The sequence below is a fragment of the Fukomys damarensis genome, unplaced genomic scaffold (genome assembly GCF_012274545.1).
Source record: "Fukomys damarensis isolate Sample0158 unplaced genomic scaffold, DMR_v1.0_HiC HiC_scaffold_35, whole genome shotgun sequence".
Classification (NCBI taxonomy): domain Eukaryota; kingdom Metazoa; phylum Chordata; class Mammalia; order Rodentia; family Bathyergidae; genus Fukomys; species Fukomys damarensis.
The window spans coordinates 29692235-29712426 of NW_022900947.1; the positions used below are offsets into that span (position 1 = coordinate 29692235).

The 20192-nt window shown below is 40.9% G+C and overlaps 1 protein-coding gene across 1 annotated transcript; it reads left to right on the forward strand.

Moving 5' to 3' along the window:
- The first annotated feature begins 156 nt into the window (after window positions 1–156).
- Window positions 157–19886, forward strand: Klf3 (Kruppel like factor 3). Its single transcript, XM_010625088.3, has 6 exons — window positions 157–378; window positions 4805–4900; window positions 10906–11389; window positions 12048–12198; window positions 16431–16591; window positions 18420–19886. Exons 2-6 carry the CDS (start codon window positions 4844–4846, stop codon window positions 18599–18601), a joined length of 1035 nt encoding a protein of 344 aa, XP_010623390.1. The 5' UTR covers window positions 157–378; window positions 4805–4843; the 3' UTR covers window positions 18602–19886.
- Window positions 19887–20192: the final 306 nt, after the last annotated feature.

Sequence of the window (20192 nt, forward strand, 5' to 3'; positions counted from 1 at the left end):
GCTTCACTGGGTCTTTTCGAAGTACAGGGTGTGGGCAGAGTCTTATCTGAAGCCATGTCCTGTTTGGACAAGTTGGACTCGCCTTGGCAACTCTCCATGGGGTGGAGCAGATGGGTGGAGGCTGGAAAGTAAAATTGGGTGGCTTGTTCGCAGAGAGAGGAGAGAGGGCGGGTTGTTTGCTCACTGGATCATTATATTTCATCTGAAACGAAATAATTAACTTCTCCCATTTGCAAAACACATTTAATGCAAAATAACTAATTTATGAGGGCCAAAGATTTGGAAATACCTCGTGGAGTTTATTTCCTTTCAAACCAACCATAGAAGACTGAGGCAGGTGAAGCCCTTGGGTGGTATGAAAACAGGACCCGTTTCCAGGTAGGTGCCCACATTTAGCTTTTCTTAATGAAGTCTCCAGCTACTCTCAGATGTTGCCTTTGCCTGTGTTTTGAGGAAGGGCAGTTGCCATTACATATGACTGGACCCATCTGGAGCTTTTGAAGAGTCTGGGTAAAGAAGAGAGAAGAAAAGTTTCTCAGGAAGGGAAGTGTAGCCACGGTGATGTTTGCTTGCCTGCCTGGCCTTCCTGGCCAAGAAACACAAGAGCTTGCTTACGGGGGAGCACACACCCAGGTCTCCCCCAGAAGTTCTAGGGGAGTAGAGAATGGGGGAGCCAGCATGCTTGCTTCCCCCTTTAAAAATCCAACCTCTCAGGAGGGAGAGTGCAAGAGCACTCACAGATGGCGTTGGTTTAAAGGAAGTGTTTCGTATATACCTGGCAGAAGTCCGCTAGGAAACAAAGGTTTTCTTTGAAGGAAGCAGGTAATTGGGAGCCTTGGGGTCAGGTTGGGTTGGGGAGGATAATGCAGGAACCCTGTGTGGAGGTGAGGAAAGAAAGGGAAATAAAAAGGGAGAATGTCAGGCAAGCCTTGCTTTGTTCCCCAAGAAACAGGGAAAGCTGCCTCCTGCACACCCTCCTTCTGCTCTCCCTGGACTTCTGAGGAAGGGGCAGTCCTCCCTAAGGGTGTTTCTGTAGTGAGCCGCTTTCTAGACAAGCTGCTTTCCAAGGAGGCTTGGTGACATCAGAACCCCTCTTGTACAGCATTGCATATTTCTCACGGACTGGTTGTCCTGTAGGCCTCACAGACTACTGGGTGTAGGACTTTGAAGCAGAGCTATACTGCCTGAGTGCTGTGTAAATGATTCGCCAAGGTTTTAATACATAATCGTGGCTTTGCATTTTCAGAAATCTAACCCTTATTTTGATATCTGAAAAGTATAAGTGGAAAGAACATGAAGGGGGAAGTCCATTTCTTCTTTTTTGTTTTGTTTTTGCAGTGCTGGGGACTGAACCCAGGATCTTTTCACTGTGTTGGAATGTGCCATCCTCCTACCTCAGTGTGGTAGGATTACAGGCTTGCCATTTTTTTTCTTCCTTTTTTTTTTTAAACATTCAATTTTATGAGTCCTTCCCAGCAAAATAACATAGTTGCTCCAATTATGGAACAATGTTTTGAAATGGTAACATTCCTATATTTTTGTTTTTAAACATCTCAGTAACTTAGAAGTTGTTTTTTGTTAAGTCTTGGCTTCTTTTTTTTTTTTTTTTTAATGCAGTGCAGTTATCCTGGGATTACTTAATTTATTGATTTCTGCTAAGATGGTTAAATATAAGATGTAAATGCATTCATGACTGGAAAATAGTAAGGAAAAGGAGAACCACATTTGAGGCTTCCTCATTTCTGATATCCACATAAAGTGATTCCTCAGTTTAGTTAAAAGACAGGTTTAAAGACCCTGAAGTTGATAAATTCTATTGCCAGCATCCTGGGCGCTAAGACTTATTGCAGTGCACCACCTACTGGTGATAGTTAAGATTGCTGCCAGTGTAGTTTTAATTAAAAATTATAGTATCTCAGAGCACTAAGTTGCCCAGGGGTAACAAAGGCCACCAAGTTTAGAAACCCACATTCTTCTAGTACTTGTTACTTCTCATTTGTGTGGAAAGCAATCTAAAGACCTTGCAGTCTGACTTCTGGTTCTAGACCAGAGCTCAGTCTAAACCAATGGCAAAAGTAGTTGATACAAAGTGTAGAAATTTTTTACAAATAAATAAGCAAAGCCCTGTTATATATTAATGTGTTTCATTCTCTTCTTTGGTACCTTCCTTAGTTTCCCTCTATTGCTTTTAATAGTTTTAATTATAGAATTAAAATTGCCACATAAGTATATAAAGCTGCCTCCCTCCCACTCCCAAGAAGTTTTTGTTAATAGTTTAAGATATATCATTTCAGACATTCATCTTTTTGTGTCTCATGTCCTGTGACTGTCACCAAAAGTATGTAATTTAAGTTGTTAAAGCTACCAGATTAACAAAGTGCTGTTAACATGTAGATGGATGGAGAATTTGGTTCTGTTCTTGTGATACTTGAATTTTGCACAGATTTTTTTATTCAGTGATGCCTTATTTAGCTAGGAGGTTCAAAACGAGGTGTTCTAATTTCATCATTCCTCCTTCATTTATTAGCTGAAATAGTTCTATCGTGAGAAAAATTCCTTCATCAGTATTTGAATTACTTTGAAGTACAGTTCTGAATGAATAAACATGCCTTTATAGTCCATAATAAAAGCAAACTAGGTTTTGTTAGGAACAGTGGTTTACATTAGATTTTATATTTATCTTAGTTTTATAAGTCTTAAAGCACCAGTTTCCTTAAATTTAGAGAAAATGGAAAAATTAAAGGACAGTAGTGATTTAAATAATGACTTAGTGATGAAAGATACAACAGGTCAATGTGTAATTCATTTCTAAGTGGATTCAATAGTCATTGCCATAGACAATAATCATTGCCATTAGACAGAGTCATTAAGGCCTATTTGAGCTGCAAGGTAGAGTTAGAATTTGAACCCAAAGAACTCCGGCATCCGTCATTTTAATTTATTCTGTGCTGCAGTTTCTGGTGGCCAGGAGTCCGAGGTACCCTGTGTGGAGATGCTTGCGCGGCTCAAAGCTCTTCTAATACACCTGCAAGGTGACAGGTTTTTCCAGGCTGTCATACAGGGTGCGGGCTGCTGTTAACTTTTGAACTGAATTTTATCCAGGTTTTAATTTAAGAGTGAAGGAATTGAAATTTAAAGCTAGGTGTGTTAGCAAAGGGCTCTTTCACATCTGAGAATGAGTGCCCTTACATGGAAGGATTTGCATCCATAAACAATCTAATGGAATAGATGCCTCTGTAGGACCTAATTCAATGTATGGGAGGTATTGGTGGGAGGCTGCAGCCTAACCATCCAAGGGTGGGGTTGCTCCAGATCTTAGTGATGTAAGCAGGAGATCCCACCTCTCGTTTATGGGCCAGTGTGGGGCATGGACAACAGTTCTGGGAGTCGTGACCATCTGTACAGCTGCTAGGCTGGGTCTGGTTAATAACAGATCCCGAGACAAAAAAGGGTTTTCATCCTTCGTTATGAAATCATCCATTTTTCACTGGCTAGTTTGTTACATAAGAGGGTAGTAGCACCATAGATTTCAGCAGCGTGGTGTCCCATTGTATTAGCAGATAATAATGCATGCTGTGATGTAGGAAAATGCAATTTTAAATTCAGAGCCTTACGTTGAGATGTGGATGAAATTCACGTGTTGTCATGAGACTCAGCCAAGCAGTAAGGCGTGAGAACCGTGGGGTATTGCTTCTGTAATTGTATGGGAAGATGCCTTAGTGTAACCATCCATAGAGCACAGACAAAACCAGCTACAGGATTGCTGCTGTGGAGATGGGAGGAGTTTTAATACTGAAATATAGGAAGTAACCCAAAACCTGGTACTTCTGCTGATTTTTCAAATAGAGGTCAATCTAGAAATTCTTTGTATATTAAAAGTGTTTAGAAAACAAAAAAGTATCATGGGAGAGGTCAAGACCTAAATTGGCATTTTCCAAAGACGTGTAAATGGAGTTGGCGGTAAGGGAAAAGAATTCAACTTCAGTAATTAAGTCAACTTAGAATAAAAAATAATGTCATTTTGTAACCAGTAAAATGTTTTATGTTTAACGGGCTTCTCACACTAGAGTTCTCCTTCAGAAAGTTTATCTTAGAGATAAAGGAAGGATGGGCAGGAGGATGCAAAAGTAAAGAGGCTCATTGCCCTTTGTGATGGTCAAAATTTAGAAGCAGCCCAAGTGTTCAGTAAAAAGTGATGTTAAACTGATCGGTTCATACAGCAATGCATTGATTTTGATGGTATGCACCCACTTAGAAGGTTTTGGTGGGATTACAAGGAAAGGTATTAATAACAGTTGGCTCTTAAGTTTTCTTTTTGCTTGTCTTTTTTTTCCCTTTAACTTTTCTGTGATGTACGTAAGGGGAAAGAGGAAGGAGAGTGTTTAACAATCGTGTATAATGTAAACTGCTGAACTGCACAGCAAGCCTGCTTCTCAGAGCTGTATATATTGTTCAAAAAAAAATCAGGGTTTATGCATTTGAGTTAGAAATACCAGTTGGCTTTCATCTGATTGTGACCGACCATCAAGTGTGGTTTTAATTATATAAAATGACATCTTTCATAGGTAAGAGAAACAATTGCAGCCATTCTGGGGGTGAGAAGGAGTGTATTTTATTTTTACTAGGTTAAAGCCAGGCACTTGTAATCTCGGCTCTGGGATGCTGATGCAGGAAGATCACAGCTCAAGGCCAACCTGGAATACTTAGACCCTGTCTCAGAAAACAAAAAATAAACAAATGTTCTTACTACCTCATATCTAAAGTGACCTCAGGATTTAGATGGACACCTTGTTTTGTTTTCTAGGCCGAACACCAGAACACCCTAGAAGGTTTAACTAAAAGAATGCTCATGTTTGACCCAGTCCCTGTCAAGCAAGAGGCCATGGACCCTGTCTCGGTGGTAAGTTTTCCACAACTGAAACCTTCTCCTTATTTATTCTGAGTGATGACAGCATTGTGTTTTGTGTTATACCCTAGAGTTGCTCATTACTTGACAGGCATTCAGCATGCAGTTTCCCAGTGAAGCCCCAGTAACCAGTAAGGTGTGTTCCCTCCTAAAGCTGTGTATGCTTTAATAACTGGGATCTGTGCTTTCTTAAGACCTGTACCCCACACCCTCCAGATATGAAGTCCCTCAACATGCAACTTAGGCCCAAGTAAACCCCTGGTCCTGACAGTAGTAGGTTTATAAAAATTCAGCTTTGGTATGTAAAAATATTTCACAATGAAGTGACTTGCTTTAACAACTGTGGACAATAGTTGTGGTGCTGAGGCTGTATGAAAGGTGACTGAGGAGAAAACTGCAAGAGAAAGAACTGTGCTGTGGGGACAGAATCACTTCCTGGAAAGTTTCGCTGGGGTGAATGTGGCTGGGAGGGAACTGGCATTACCCTTCAACACTCAGTGCTCAGCCAGTCCCTCTGTGAGCTGGCACCGAGGCATTGTCAGGCTACCAGGGATCCAGTAATGAGTCCAGGTGTTTCTGTAGGTACAAGGCTCTCCTCATGGTGTTGATGCACGGGTAACACAGAGGTGTCTGATTTCAAAGCAGGGGTGGTTTAGATTAAGGGGATTGGGCATAGTGAATACCGAACAACAAGGCAAGGCTTCTACTCCCTTGCTCTTTTCTTCCACGGGCTTGGAAAATATGCACAAGGGGGAAAACTTGGCTTACATTCCGTATCTGAAGGTTGGTAATGAAACGCTTGCAAAATTAGATCATCCTGATGCACTGGCTGTGAGATTCCTGCCAAAAATGTTTATACAAGACATGGGGGTCATTCTGAGGCCCTTGGAACTGCGTTGCCATGGGTATTAGGAAGGCAGCAAAGTATTTACCAGTGTCTGAAATAAAAAGTTAAGTCAGAACATCTTTAAGGAAATAATATTTGCAACATGATAACCAGATAACCGCACGTCTGAATTTAACAACTGAGCAATGAAAATCTTATTAATCAAAAGACTACATTTATTTCTTATGGTATTCAGCACTGTCATTTGTCAACCCCTTTCCCCCCAACTATTACATGATCATCTTAGAGAAAAATTAAAGTAAAAAACTTCCCCATTAATTATATCCTTGAAATGTGAATAGGTTTTACTACTGAAGGATATGATTAATTTTATAAATGATGCAGAACCCTCAGTGATGCATTTTACTCTTTGGTGTACTTCCAGTGCTTTTAATCAAGCATGAAGATATGGCTCAAGAGCCTAATTTCAAGCTAAAATGAAGATCCGCATTGCTAAATTGGTACAAAATAATTAAGCACAAGGAAATGCACTTAACTGAAAAAGGGGGAAATAAAATGAATTGCAAGTAACTTAAACTGGCAATGTTGTAACTCGTATTAATACATGAAGTTAAAATATGTATATACATATTTTTGCAATTAATGATCTTTTTCTCCTTCATGTACCAGTTTTCAGCTTCAGCTGACACTTAAAGAATTTAATTAGATAGTTTCACCAAAAGTTAATGTCAGTCCTACAATGAAGGGGTTTAACTCAGCAAAATCCCCATTAATTGAAACATTTGAGAAATACAGAGTTTGTTACTTTTAAAATTAAATAAAAAATAAAAAGAAAATTAAATAGAAAGCTTTGGCTTCCACTCGTAAATCCTTAAATTCTGTCTTCCCTGCTTTCTTAAATCTAATTTATTGCCCCCCCCCCGCCTTTTTTCAGTTCAGCCTGACCTAAAGGTCAAAGTCTTTGACTGTTTAAGTATACGTTGTAAACATTAAGGCAGCATGGGACATTTGTAAGTTTTTTTTTTTTAATCTCACATGAATAAAAATAGCATATAGTACCACCACCACCACACCACCCCATTAAAAGGAGAACCCAACAGAAGCAGTCGCTTATTTGGTGTTTTACATGGCTTAGAGGAAGTGTCATTTCGCTCTTACCAGAACATACGCTCTCAGAGTGTCCTCTGCTCAACCTTGTGCTCTGAAACTTTTTTACAGTGAGGCACAGAAGGCCTGTGCCCTACGTCTCTGCTACTTATGCTCGTACCTGGTGTTAGCAGAATCACCAGTAGTGCCCTGAGTCTTACATTTTTAAGTCTGTAAAATATGAAATAGCATATATATACAAAATGCACATGCAAAGAAATTGTTTTTACCACTTCTCAAAGGGTTGAAATAGAATTTGATTTGGGAAGTCAGGAAGAAAATAATTTGTAAAAAAATAAAGTAGAAACTGCTCAGACTTTTAAAACTAATCTTTTCTTCCTCTGTTCCTGTGGGAAGGTTACTTTTTAAGAAAGCACGTTCTTCTCTTTCTTTTTTTCTTTTTATTGAATATGCTCATCTAGTTGGATTCCTTGTGCATTGAGAGGTCCTGAATGGTTTGGTTTGCCCTGTTCCATCCTAACAGAATCTTCTGGCAGCTTTTGAAAGGAGACTTCTACTTTCGGTTACCCAGAGGTGCAGGACATTGCTCTCCAGAGTGTGTGCCACGCTTTCCTGTGTTCCAGCCCCACCCTTGGCCTGAGGATTCCTCTGTGTCGCCTGTCATGGATGCTCCCTGTTGTCATATTAACCAGTAGTAAAATGGAGACATCCCTGTTTCATTCGGTTGCCCAGCCCTCTTCAGTTACCCTGAAATGGAAAACTCACCAGAACCCTTCCCAGTGAAATAAGAAACTATAGAAATCCTCACTTTAGTATAAAGTGATAGCTGCACACTTAAGAAATTACCCAAACTTTTGACCTTTGCCCCATCGTTTTTTAAGATTTGGAAGAATTGCTGTATTGGCACTGTCCTTAGCTTTGTGAGGAGTGAAGACCTGTAAGACAGCGAGTTAGTATCTGCAGGCTGCAGCCAGTGAGCCTCCTCCACAGGCCAGGGAGAGACATCTCTCAGCAAATAAATCCCCACCAGAGGTGTGCACATCCGAATGCCTGTCACCGCTGGAGGAAGGCACTGGCCCTAGGAACAGACAGTTTAGGGACATAGACTGGTCTCCTGTGATGGGGCTGTTGGCAGGGAGGGTGTGGCCCCTTGCTTGTCTTGTCTTTGGGCTGTTGTGTTCTGGAACACGGGGACACTGGGTGTCCTCCGTGACCACCGACAAATGACACACAGATGTTCTGCTTCATTAACACTTGCCTCCATTTGGATTTGGGTCCAGTGCAGCCACGCCTATTTGCATTGCTTGGCTAGAAGATAGGGATGGACTGGAACCACAGCAAGCTCTGTTAGCCGGCGTGTCTGCCCGAGGCACACCCAGATGGAGCGTAGCATCAGCCCTTACACTATGGCGAACCAGATTGTCACCAGCTGATTGAGTAGTTTAAGTGCTCCACCCAAATAATTAAAATAAACCAGCCTTAGAGCTGGTTCTGATAAACACTGTGAGAAAATGTGTCACTGAGCCAGTTTGGAAGACCTTATTTCTTCACCTTTTTGTGAGGCAGTTGGGCTGGAAAGAGTTAATTACACACACTTGGGGTTGGGTATCTGTCCAAATATGTCTCCGTGTGCTTAGCCTGGTACTTCAGAATAAACACAGTCATTGTAGGGGTGGGGCTGTTCATTTGAGAGCAAACTCTAAAAGAAACTGTGTATTCTGTTTGTAAAATGTACTTTAATGTGTGGCTTTTTCTATCTTGATAGCACGAGAAGTTTAACAATATAAAATTTGCAGGTTCCCCAGGTTCTAAATTCCTACTGGCCTTAAACTCGTACCATGGACAAAAAAAAAATCCAGCGATGACAGCGGTAAAAGTATGGCCTTAAAATCTAGGTCATAGGGAGGTCTTGGAAAAATAGGGCTGAAAATAAAGCCCTATTTTGGTGAGGAGAAACTGCTCCCTGCACTTTCCTCAGGTTACTTGCTAGTACTAGAGCTTTTGCCCTTTGGAGAATTACATGAAGCACATTAAATTTTACAACTAAAAAATTTTTCTCTTTCTTATATTTAGTTACTTCCTGAAACCTTCATAGTACATAATTTATAATATTTTTAATGAGCCTCATACTTCTTTTAGTAATGCCTCTTTTAATATTTAAATTTTAATATATCTAATATTTAATGTTAATGTTGCCATAATTTTTGGACCTCTCACTTTTTGTGTTGTACTTCTGTGTGCCTGGTTCTAAGTAAGGTAGAAATCGTCTGTTTCCCCTTTAATCCTCAACATAAAGCCCAAAGCTGGTACTAAAAATTTATATATATTTTATTTCCTTCTGGCCCATTTCTAAGTTATATTAATGGTTAGGATTCTTTTCTCTCAATTGACCTTTATTAATTTATTCTACACCTCTGTCATTTAGAGCCTTGATATTCTAATGGTGGTCTATGGTACACTGGGCTAAATCCCTAGTAGTTCAAAGTGTGCACTTTTAGCAGATGCCCATGTGGAATTGAATGCAAATGAAAGTTTGAGAAGGCTTATTTAGAGCCTGACAGCCCATAATAGCGTGCAGCTCTTGTATAAGGGACAGGAAGGGACTCTTCTACCTCCTGGTGTGCTGAGCCTTACCTTAAGCTCATTATAGATGTTATCTCATCAGATCCAATTTTAACTTTTACCTCACACCCTCCCAGGAGGTGGGTATTCAGTACTACCTTGGGCAAGGGATTTAGTGCAGTTGTGCTGCACCTACAAGCACAAGGTCCTGAGTTTGATTCCTAGTACTGAAGAAAAAAAAAAAAGAAACAAATATCAGTACCACCTTGATAAGTTGCAGTCTTAGAACATGTGCACTTACTTCAGTTAGCCATTTTTCATGACTTCTTTTATAGTTTTTTAACATAAATTTATTGTAAAAGGAAACTTTATGTCATGACTGTGCAAAGTATAACTTGTCTTGCCTGCACATTGAAGTAAACACATAACTATTTTAAAGCAATACATGTTCCTCCCTCATGTCCCAGCTGTAAGCATTGTAGGTGCCCCCAGTGAGGTGTGCACCTTACTGTGGGCATCACTTGTATTGGGAGGTTACACAGATTATTATGATCTTGATAAAGAAAGAAATGGCAGAAAAAAACAAAACATAAGGGTGAGAAACTGACATCAAAACTAGGTAAAGACAGAAGCACTGTTCTCTCATAATTATTATGGTGTACACAGTAGCCATGAAAGGGCCAGGGAAGCCAAGAAATTAATTAATAGTGCTTTTAGGCTGTTTAATTATAAGGTCCCAGTGGTGCATTTTCTTGGTTGTGTCATGAGCTGGTATTACCTCCAAATCATAAAAGTTGGATTCAAGGACAGAATTGCCCTAGGGAGGGTGACCTTGAGTACATAGGTGAGGAGAGTGAGTGACCATCCTGGTTTGCCAGAGATGAGATTTCTGGGACTTCAAGAGCTAAACCCAGGGCAGACCCCCAGACAGACTAGAATTATGGGCCACCCTAGGCATGGATTGCTCACCATTGGAAGTCCATCAAAAAGAACTATCACATTTCTCCTCACTAGACAAAAACCTGTCGTGAGAAGTATGAAATGTTACGTATCCAACACAGGTTAGAGATGCCAAAGCTAGAGAGCTTTTCCTGCCATAAGAAAAGTGATGAAGTTAGTGTGGCTTGGCTGATTCTCGGTGATCTCTGAAGCCAACTCCCAGCAATAAAGGCCCACAAGGCTTGTGATATTACCAGTGTTAGGACCTTGCCAGGTATTGACCTTCACATGAGACGTGGGAATCTTAGAATTAAATTTCAGATTTTCCATATGACCCAGTAACTGCATTGACATTAGTTCCAATGCTTGCTAGACCATCTTTCTCTTATCCTTTTTTGAGGAGGATCGAGTATATATCTCAGCAACTCTTCAAAGCCCATATAGTCAAAAACACCTTGGTATTTATATCTTAATTCATATCTCAAGCACATATACTTCTCATTTCACTGTTCACACGTTTCCTTTTTTTTTTCTTTTCCAATAGTCCTACCCATCTAATTACATGGAGTCCATGAAGCCCAGCAAGTATGGGGTCATTTATTCCACACCGTTGCCTGATAAGTTCTTCCAGACCCCAGAAGGCCTGTCGCACGGAATACAGATGGAGCCAGTGGACCTCACAGTGAACAAGCGTGGCTCACCTCCTTCGGCTGGGAGTTCTCCCTCCTCCCTGAAGTTCTCCTCACACCGGAGATCATCACCGGGGCTGAGCATGCCTTCTTCTAGCCCGCCAATTAAAAAGTACTCACCCTCCTCACCAGGCGTCCAGCCCTTCAGCATGCCGCTGTCCATGCCCCCAGTAATGGCAGCCGCCCTCTCAAGGCATGGAATCCGGAGCCCAGGCATCCTGCCCGTCATCCAGCCAGTCGTGGTGCAACCTGTCCCCTTTATGTACACCAGCCACCTCCAGCAGCCGCTCATGGTCTCCTTGTCAGAGGAAATGGAAAATTCAAGCAGCAGCATGCAAGGTAAAAAAAAAAAAAAAAAAAAAAAAAAAACACCACAGCTTCATGCTGTTGTACTTCCTTAACATCCTTAACATTCCGTGCCCCAGCCTGGGTGGGAGAGCAAAATGCAAAGCCCTTGAGCTCTCCAGAGAAAATCGTCTGTCTAAAACGTTGCCTTGTTTTTGTTTTGAAGGGTCAGTATTGGAAGAACTCCCACAAATCAGGCTGTCTGTTGAATACCCTGATGATTACCATATTATACAGTTGTCGACTTAGGGATAGGAAGAAGCTGTACTTCAGTTTTACTTTATTGAATACAGAATGATTCTGGGAACAGAGGACATTTAATAAATACTTTTTGATTGTGATGATAATTGCTAGCTTTTAAAAGCCACCCTGTTTACTGACTGGTGTCTGAGGGATTGAAAGAGATAGCCAACATTTGTAAGGAAGAATCATTAGGGTATTTGTGTCTTAGAAGTCTAGGTCCTAAATTGCTGCCTGTTGGCACAGTATTGGTTGGGAGAAAGGAGAATCTCTTTAACAGTCATTCCCTGTATAATCTTGCCATAAGCAAATAAATATTCATCAGTGTTGTCAGTAGGAGCTGTGTAGTGATCTTTTAAAAGCTGAAAGTGTTAACTTGTACGTAGAATGACTTTTGTTTTGTTTTTTTTAGTACCTGTAATTGAATCATATGAGAAGCCTATATTACAGAAAAAAATTAAAATAGAACCTGGGACCGAACCACAGAGGACAGATTATTATCCTGAAGAAATGACACCCCCTTTAATGAACTCAGTGTCCCCCCCGCAAGCGTTATTGCAAGAGTAAGTATATTTAGGTGTAAACAGCCTTTGTGTGATATCCTTCATCTCGGGGTCTGGAATGGAAGCACAGGATTGCAAACATGTGATATGCTGTGGATGACCAGAAGTGTTCTGTGGTATGTGACAGCCACTGGGCATTGTGGCTCAGGACCTCTGGTCAAGATGGGAGAATCTCTCCAAAAACAATGCACTCCCTGTTAACATGAACAACGTGTGGCAACGGTTACGTCAACTTTCATTGGAGTAATCGCCGAAGATTTTGCACTTTACCCCATCAACGATTTTTGGTGTTTCTCATTCTTCAGACTGTTTACGTGGTTTCTTTCTGCATACGTGCAGTTCTTTGCATGGATGGAACTTGGTGTTCTATATATTTCATGCAAGTCTAGATCATGAAAAGTTGTCATGTGAACTCACACAATCCTTCCATTTGTTAACTTCTAATCAAGTGTAGTGTATAGATTATGGGAATATCTTTAAACAAAATCTGTAGGGCAACCACAGACCCAAGAGAGACTCCAAAACAAGTCCTGAAAGCAGTGCTGGCAACAGAAGGTCGCCTGCACAACTCAGAGACACTCAGCGCTGAAAGATCTCTTTATACTTGCTCTTTAACCCTGTCGAGTCATAGCACATCCACTGTCCTGTAGAACTGCTATCCTACGAGGAAGGTTGCGCTGTATCAGTCAGCATCTGCACACTTGCTCTGACAGAATGGAGCCACATGACAGTTAAATAATATCCACCATAGGGTTGGTCACTGGAAAGGTCCTTGACTTCTCCCAGTGCTTATGATGGAGGCTGTGTTTGTAGTAGCTGAAAAGATGGCTTTTGGGTCCAGCTCTGCTCCACCAAATTTGCACTAATCACTTAATCTTGCTGCCCGTTTCCTCTTTGTTTTCATTTTTTATTGTAATTGTTATCATAGTCATCTCATGTCGTGGTGCTTCAACATTGGGTTTAGCAGCTAGCTTCCTGGTACAGAGGCAAACAATTCCTCCCATTATTTTTCCGCATATCACTTTTTCTCCAACTTGAGTAAACGTCTCGCCCGCCTTTATCTTCTTTCTGTACTCTCTCCCTCACACTACTTTGCATTAGAATGTGAAGTCTTGTCTAGAACAGCTATTTTTCTGATGATTTCAGGTATGCTGTAGATGTGTCCTTTGTCATAGCTCATATAGTAGCACCACCAAGTTAGTCTTTTAATCGGGGAGGGGGGGGCACTGCCATACACTCCCTGATAGATGGTGCAGAGCCTGAATCTCCTTATCCAGCTACAACAGGAGAGTGTCTACTCTTAGAGTTGGACTTTATTGCACTTACAGTTACATATCCATCCCACTGCCCAAAAATATTTCCAAGTATTTTCAAAAGAGTCATTGCATTTCCCTGCAATAGGCATGGAGGAGGCAGACAAGTCAAGACGTTAGGTAACTCACCTGTGATAACACATTGACTCCAAGACCTGGGTTTGGTCTCCTGCTTCAGAATGAGTGCTCTCCCTGCCACCTTATCCATAGTTGAGTGGTTGCACCCATACAAACACTCAGGTGAAAACGAACACAGAATGGACATATCTTGTAGGCTGAATTGCTCCTCCTGGTTGTGAGAGCTCTCTGGCAAGGTAGCTAGCAGTGTGATGTGCACTTGTAATTGATCTGCCCAAGTGAGAAAGAAAGGCCAAGTGCCTGCGTAGGGAGGGAGGGGTCCATCGACTGAGAAAGTGTTGGGCTGAAGTCTAGGCTATTCTGAATACAGAAGAATATTTAAAAGCAGCTTCCCGTAATCTGAATAATGCTCAAAAGAAAATCCTCTCTATTTTAAGTAATATTCTTTTGGTGATCTCATACTCAGTGGCTTTTAATGACTAATGAGAAATACGCTTATTTGAATGCTGACCTAAGAAATGTATTTTGCTTCTCCAAAAAATTGAGATTAGCCACAACTGGGACACAGACTCTTTAAGTAATTCTCTCACAGATGTGATTGAGTAATGTCTTGGAGTGGGTCCAGTAGCAGCCCACATAGGAAACCAGCTAGCCAGGAAAAACATCACTTGGAACTAAGTGCCCAGTCCCATTGCCGCGAGGCAGCCCCAGCAGCACTTGTCTCAGGAATTCCTTCCCTTTCAAAGGCAGACTATAGCTTTGAAGTCCATTTGCTTGATCCTACAGGTAGAGCTTTAGGTTGATTTTTAAGGGCTCTCAAAGGAATATCACATGCCTTTCATTGTTTTTGTTATTTATTTACACGTGAAGCTGTCTTTAGAACAAAAGCTTCAGGATCAGATAGCCTTGTTGAGTTGTATTTGTGCATTGTAGGTGCTTCATGTACAGCACTCACAACAACCCAAGATGGCACCGTCTCTCACAAGAGCCTTCAAGCGGTGATATTGTCATCTTTGTTTTACGGAGGGCAAACTGCTGGGATGGATGCTATCTGAGTATCCCAGAGATTTACGAGATAAAATTAATCCTTAAATTTCTTTCTCAGTGTTTTATTTCCTAAAGTTAAAAAGTAAAATAATAGCTTTCTTTTTACTAAAGGGTTATAAATGATCTTTAAAAATACAAAAAATAATTTAAGCTTCATTTTAAAAACCATCATTCTGTAAAACTCTTGACTTCTCTATATTTGTAGAGATGTAATTAAAGTTCTTGCCTCTTCATGTTCGCTTTTCTGTGTCTCTAAACTGGATTGGTTCATCATTCTGTCCTCCCTTTCAGGCACCAGAGCAGGAAGGTAAAGTGATACTCAGCCAACAGTTCTCTTTACTAATAGAAGTGTGAGAAGTAAAGTCAGTTAAAATAGGCACATCTTTCATCCTTTTTCTATTTGCTTCTTATCATGCTTGAAAAAGTCATCACCAAGGGATGTGTGTTGTAATTTTTACCAAGATAAAAAGCAAGTTTTATTTCAGGGTCTCCCTTTTGATTTTCATAGCTGAACTTAATTGTTTTGGTCTTATAAGCTTGAGTAGCTGCCTCATGTAGTCATATTCCTTTATACCAATCTTCTCCCTCTACACACTCATTCATATACTTGGGAACATTTTAGGAGCTATAGTTTGTGATTTAAAAAAGAAAGTCTTTCCTTTCCTTTTTTTTCCCCCCTCACTGTGTATCCCACGCTGGCCTCAAACTTGGGGCAGTCCTCCTGCCTCAGCCTCTGCAGTGCTAGGATTATAGGCATGTGTCCCCACATCCAGCCAAGAAAGAAGTCTTTATAGTTGGAGGCCAGCTACAAAAACTTGTAAGATAGCAAGTAATCAGTCATCCAGAAGTGAATGAATGAATGAATGGATTAGAACTTTTTAATGATGTGTATTAATTAGTAGGGAAGCCTGAAAATACTGCATGCTTTTCCCACTCTGCCTTTTATTTTTGCCACCTTTCTTTTTCAGAACAAGATAGTTTATAGTAATGACACCTGGCAGGATTTTATGCAGATTCGCCATTAGAAGATTGCCCAAATTCAGAACTCTGAGGGAATCAGGAAAGTAAAGATGTCAGGCACATGACAGGAGCTGCTGTCATGAGTGACAGGCTTCCTGGCCTCCCTAAGACCACACTGGGGCTCTTCCTCATACAGCAGTGACAGTAAAGGCTCGAGTTGGTGAAGACAGCAATGCCAAAAGAGCCAGAATTTGAAAATTAAACATGAATCAATGGTCTTTAAGAGATGGAAACTAAATTCCACTTAGTGTGTATAAATGCCAAAAGACAGATACAACCTGTAATGTGGTTGCCTGCAACGTAGCATTTTTTTTTTCTAAAGAACCATCTTGAAAGTACAGCGCATGGAAATGCATAGTCTAGTGTCCAGCATTCCATGTACTGTGAAGTTCTGCAATAGGTTTTTACTGTGGCAGAGAGCCTGTCCCAGCACTCAGCACCTCTTTTCTAGCATAGCACCTAACCCTTCTTGATATCATTACTTATCTCCATGTCTGTCTCCCCCTAGAGTGTGAGCTCCTCGAGGGCAGGAACCCTGTTTTTATTCATCTTTGTGTCCTGGTTGCCAAGCACAGTGCCTGGCTCATGGTAGGTGCTCACTAAATGTTTGTTGAATGAATATAGCAGTGCTTCTCGGGTTGATCGGCTAATTTCTTTTCATTTTGTTGGGGTTTTTTGTTTGTTTAGTTTTGCCCAGTGTTGTTAATGCTCTTAGTAGACTGAAGAAAAGGCAACATTTCACTTAACACTCTTCATTAACCTTGGCCTTCACAGGAATCACCCTTCAGTCATTGTGCAGCCTGGGAAGAGACCTTTGCCTGTGGAATCCCCAGACACACAAAGGAAGCGGAGGATACACAGATGCGACTATGATGGATGCAACAAAGTGTACACTAAAAGCTCCCACTTGAAAGCACACAGAAGAACACATACAGGTATTAGAAACCCCAAGCTGCCTTCATCTGTCTTAAGAAGTATTAGTGTAGAATGTGTAAGTGAGCATTTTGGCTTTTAAAGATTGATACAGGCTGAGCAGCCCTAATCTGAACCAAAATGCTTTGAAACTCAACTTTAGGGGAACCAACAGAACAGTTGGAAAATTTTAGATTTTTGGAGCACTTTGGATTTCTGGATTTAAAGTCTGAAGAAATTAAACCTGAAACACATCTAGTTCCCAGCATTTGGGATAAGGGATACTTGGTGTGAATAATGAAAGTTTTCTAGGCATCTCAAAAGTTGTCATAGTCATCTAAAAATGGCTGTGTTGGTCGTGAAGAGTAGTTTTTCATAAATATTAACCTTTATAGTGATAAAAATGGAATCAGTGTATCCCTCCAGCCAGACCCCTCATGCCTCCTTTTAGTTCCATCTTCTCCAGTTAGGAGGGAGAAAGGGATGGAGCCTCCACTGCTTGGGAGGAGGGGAGAGGGCTCTCACTGTCAGGGATGTGGCCTTGCTCTGGGCTCTCTTTTAATGTATGTAATGATAAAATTTATGATAGCAAAGACCATTTCTTCTGCAGAACCAAAAAACGGAATAGTTTCATGCAAGTAGAATTGAAATAGAAGTATCCTTAAAGGAAATAAAGTGAATATGTTTAAATTTGAAAGAGTTCCTATGTCATTGTCTACTATAATTGTTCTAGGAAATCTTCCATCTTGGTCAGCATTAAATACAGTAAGCAGCCAGAGCATAGGGACATTGTTACATAGGTAGAGAAAATGTGCAGTCGCTACCAATGTTCCTGAATGTTCTAGTAGGAAAACATCTTAAGGAAATCATACAAAAGTGTTTTGAAAGGTGGTTTATCTCACCTCAGGCTCTGGTGTGAAATTCTCCTCTCACTGCCGTTGGCCTGAGCTTGTGTTCGCGCTGGCCCTCCCTACCATTTTCCCACAAGGGCCTTCAGCTGCAAACCTGTAAATTACATTGTCTTGTAGGAGAAATGTGGCTTCTTTTTTTTTTCCTTCCTTCCTTCCTTCCTTCCTTCCTTTCTTTCTTTCTTTCTTTCTTTCTTTCCTTTTGGTACCAGGGATTGAACTCGGGTCCTTGCGCTTGCAAGGCAGGTGCCAGAACCACTTAGCTAAATCCCCAGCCCAAGACATGGCTTCTGAAAGAAGGGGAGGAATTACTATGTTTTTAGTACTTACACATTTAAAACGTGCTTAGGAATAATTATTACTGACTAAAACATAAAATAGGATATTGAATTCCCTAACACATTTTAATTGATAAGACACTTCGTATTTTTAGAAAATGCCACAAACTTTCAATTTGAACTTATAGTATAGTGTAGTACTACAAATAATTAAGCTCCTGAGTGGGATTAAGACTTGGAGATAGCTGGCTTTAGTGTTACTCTGTGAAGTTGAGGCAGGAAGATCACAAGGTCAGGTCTCACCTGGCAACTTAGCAAGACATTGTCTGAAAAACTTCTAAAAATATAAATAAAAAGGGCTCATGATATAGCTGAGTATGAAGGCCCTGGATTCAATTCCCAATACAAAAATCAAAAAAGAGCTGGAAATCAAGACTACAGTGTAGGTATGGGGGGGTGGGGGTTGGCAGAGAGTCAGTTAAAACATTAAAAGATTTAATTTCATTTTCTCTTGCTTGCCCTGTAGTGGTTTATGAAGCACTATATTTTTGAGGGACGGACGTGTGACTTTATCTTGGAGACAGTAGTTTTCAAGAACATTAGCTTAAAATTTTAACCTTAACTGTCTTCAAAAAAAATTTTGTTTTGTTTTTTTCTTTTTGCAGGAGAAAAACCCTACAAATGTACATGGGAAGGATGCACATGGAAGTTTGCTCGGTCTGATGAACTCACAAGACATTTCCGAAAACACACTGGAATCAAACCTTTCCAGTGTCCAGACTGTGACCGCAGCTTCTCCCGTTCTGACCATCTTGCCCTCCATCGGAAACGCCACATGCTAGTCTGAAAGCCTCCGTCCCGCACCTCAGCGCGACTCCCCACTCCTGGCTCTCTCTGTCCTCCCTCCTGTTATCTAACTCATTTTTTACATGTACATTTTAATTTTGGTTCAGCTGGTCTGAACCTCTGAATTTATATCATTCAAAACTTCCATATGGTCAGTAGCTGATACTCTCTAATCCTCCCTCTCCTTACCACGGGTCAGACCTAAAGAATGTGAACACTTTTTTTTTTCCGGGGATGCTAAGCAAACCCTTCTTACAGATACGTTTAATGTAATGAGAACAAGGGAACATGTAAACTAACATAAACAATTGTCAGTTTCTCCATGTATTCCTCAAAAGAATGTCAAAGTAAATGTATTAGAAATACAGTATCTAGCCTGCTAGTCCTTGCCAGAGATACTCGCACCTCTCACCATGATCCCATTTTATGCTCGGCAGCAAAAAGAAGCTTGGTCCCCACTCACCAGTTAGCAAGACTTGCAGCAGGGGACCATGCCAGTACAGTCACCTTGCCATGGTCCTTCACACATCTTGCTTCACAACCCGGATTATCATCTCATCTGATCTAAGGCCTTTGCCCTTCTTTGTGCCTGAAGCCCACATTGAGGGCTTTGCCACCATTCGATGAGCCAGAGCTGCTTAAATAGGTGGGTGATAGATAGCAGTTCGCAGGGACAGATCCCGGACTTGCCTAGCCTGGTAGGAGAAGCAGAGGGGCAGGGAGCAGGGGCTGCATGGGAGGAAGCTGCTGGTTGCTCCTAGCTGGGGTTTGTCAGTGAGGTGTCACCGTTTGGTTAGCTCTGCAGCGCTAACCAGAGAGCTTCAGTCTCTGTGCGTGCTCAGCTGTGCGCAAACATGCTGCAACACCAAACCCCTATGGAGTTATCCACACAGATCTCCATTCCTACAGAATCCTTAGTATGGACCATCAAGTGTTGAGGGTAACAAAACCACAGAAATATTTGCCCAGTAGTAAAAAGTAAAGATACTTAGGGTAAAAGTATGTATACTCTTGCTTTTACCCAACTTCTGTAACTTTGTAAGCGAGGTAATGTTGAGTGGTACTTGTTTTCCCATATCAAATTAATCGCATAGCTTTTACATGAAACTTCAGTGTAAGTTAGTAAGGTGCCAGACTGGTTGTCATTTGTGTTTATGACACACGTCATAAATTAGCATCTGCTAAAGCTTAAGGACATTTGTTCAAGTAAGACCTGAGTAGCAGTCTTTGTAAATATGACTAGTTGTGAAGCACATACACCTTTATTTTAGGGGCAGGTTTCTGAAAAAAATATAGAAAACCACAGTTCAGGGATTTATATATGTAGCTTGAATATTCCCAGAAGTTTACTGTTGGAGTTAGTTACTTCCCATCACTATCAAGTATCCTGTCAGAAGAACAAACAAAAAATGACTCGTGTTTATGTTGAAGATAACACCATTAATGGGGGAAGTTTTTCAAAAGCAGGCTTTTGAACACCGTAGTCTAAATGCCAGTAAAAATAATTCATACAGAGAAATGCCACTGGTCTCAAGTTTGAAGAAAACGGGCAGTGGTGGTCACGTGGTTGCATGTAACCGAATGCCCCTTCA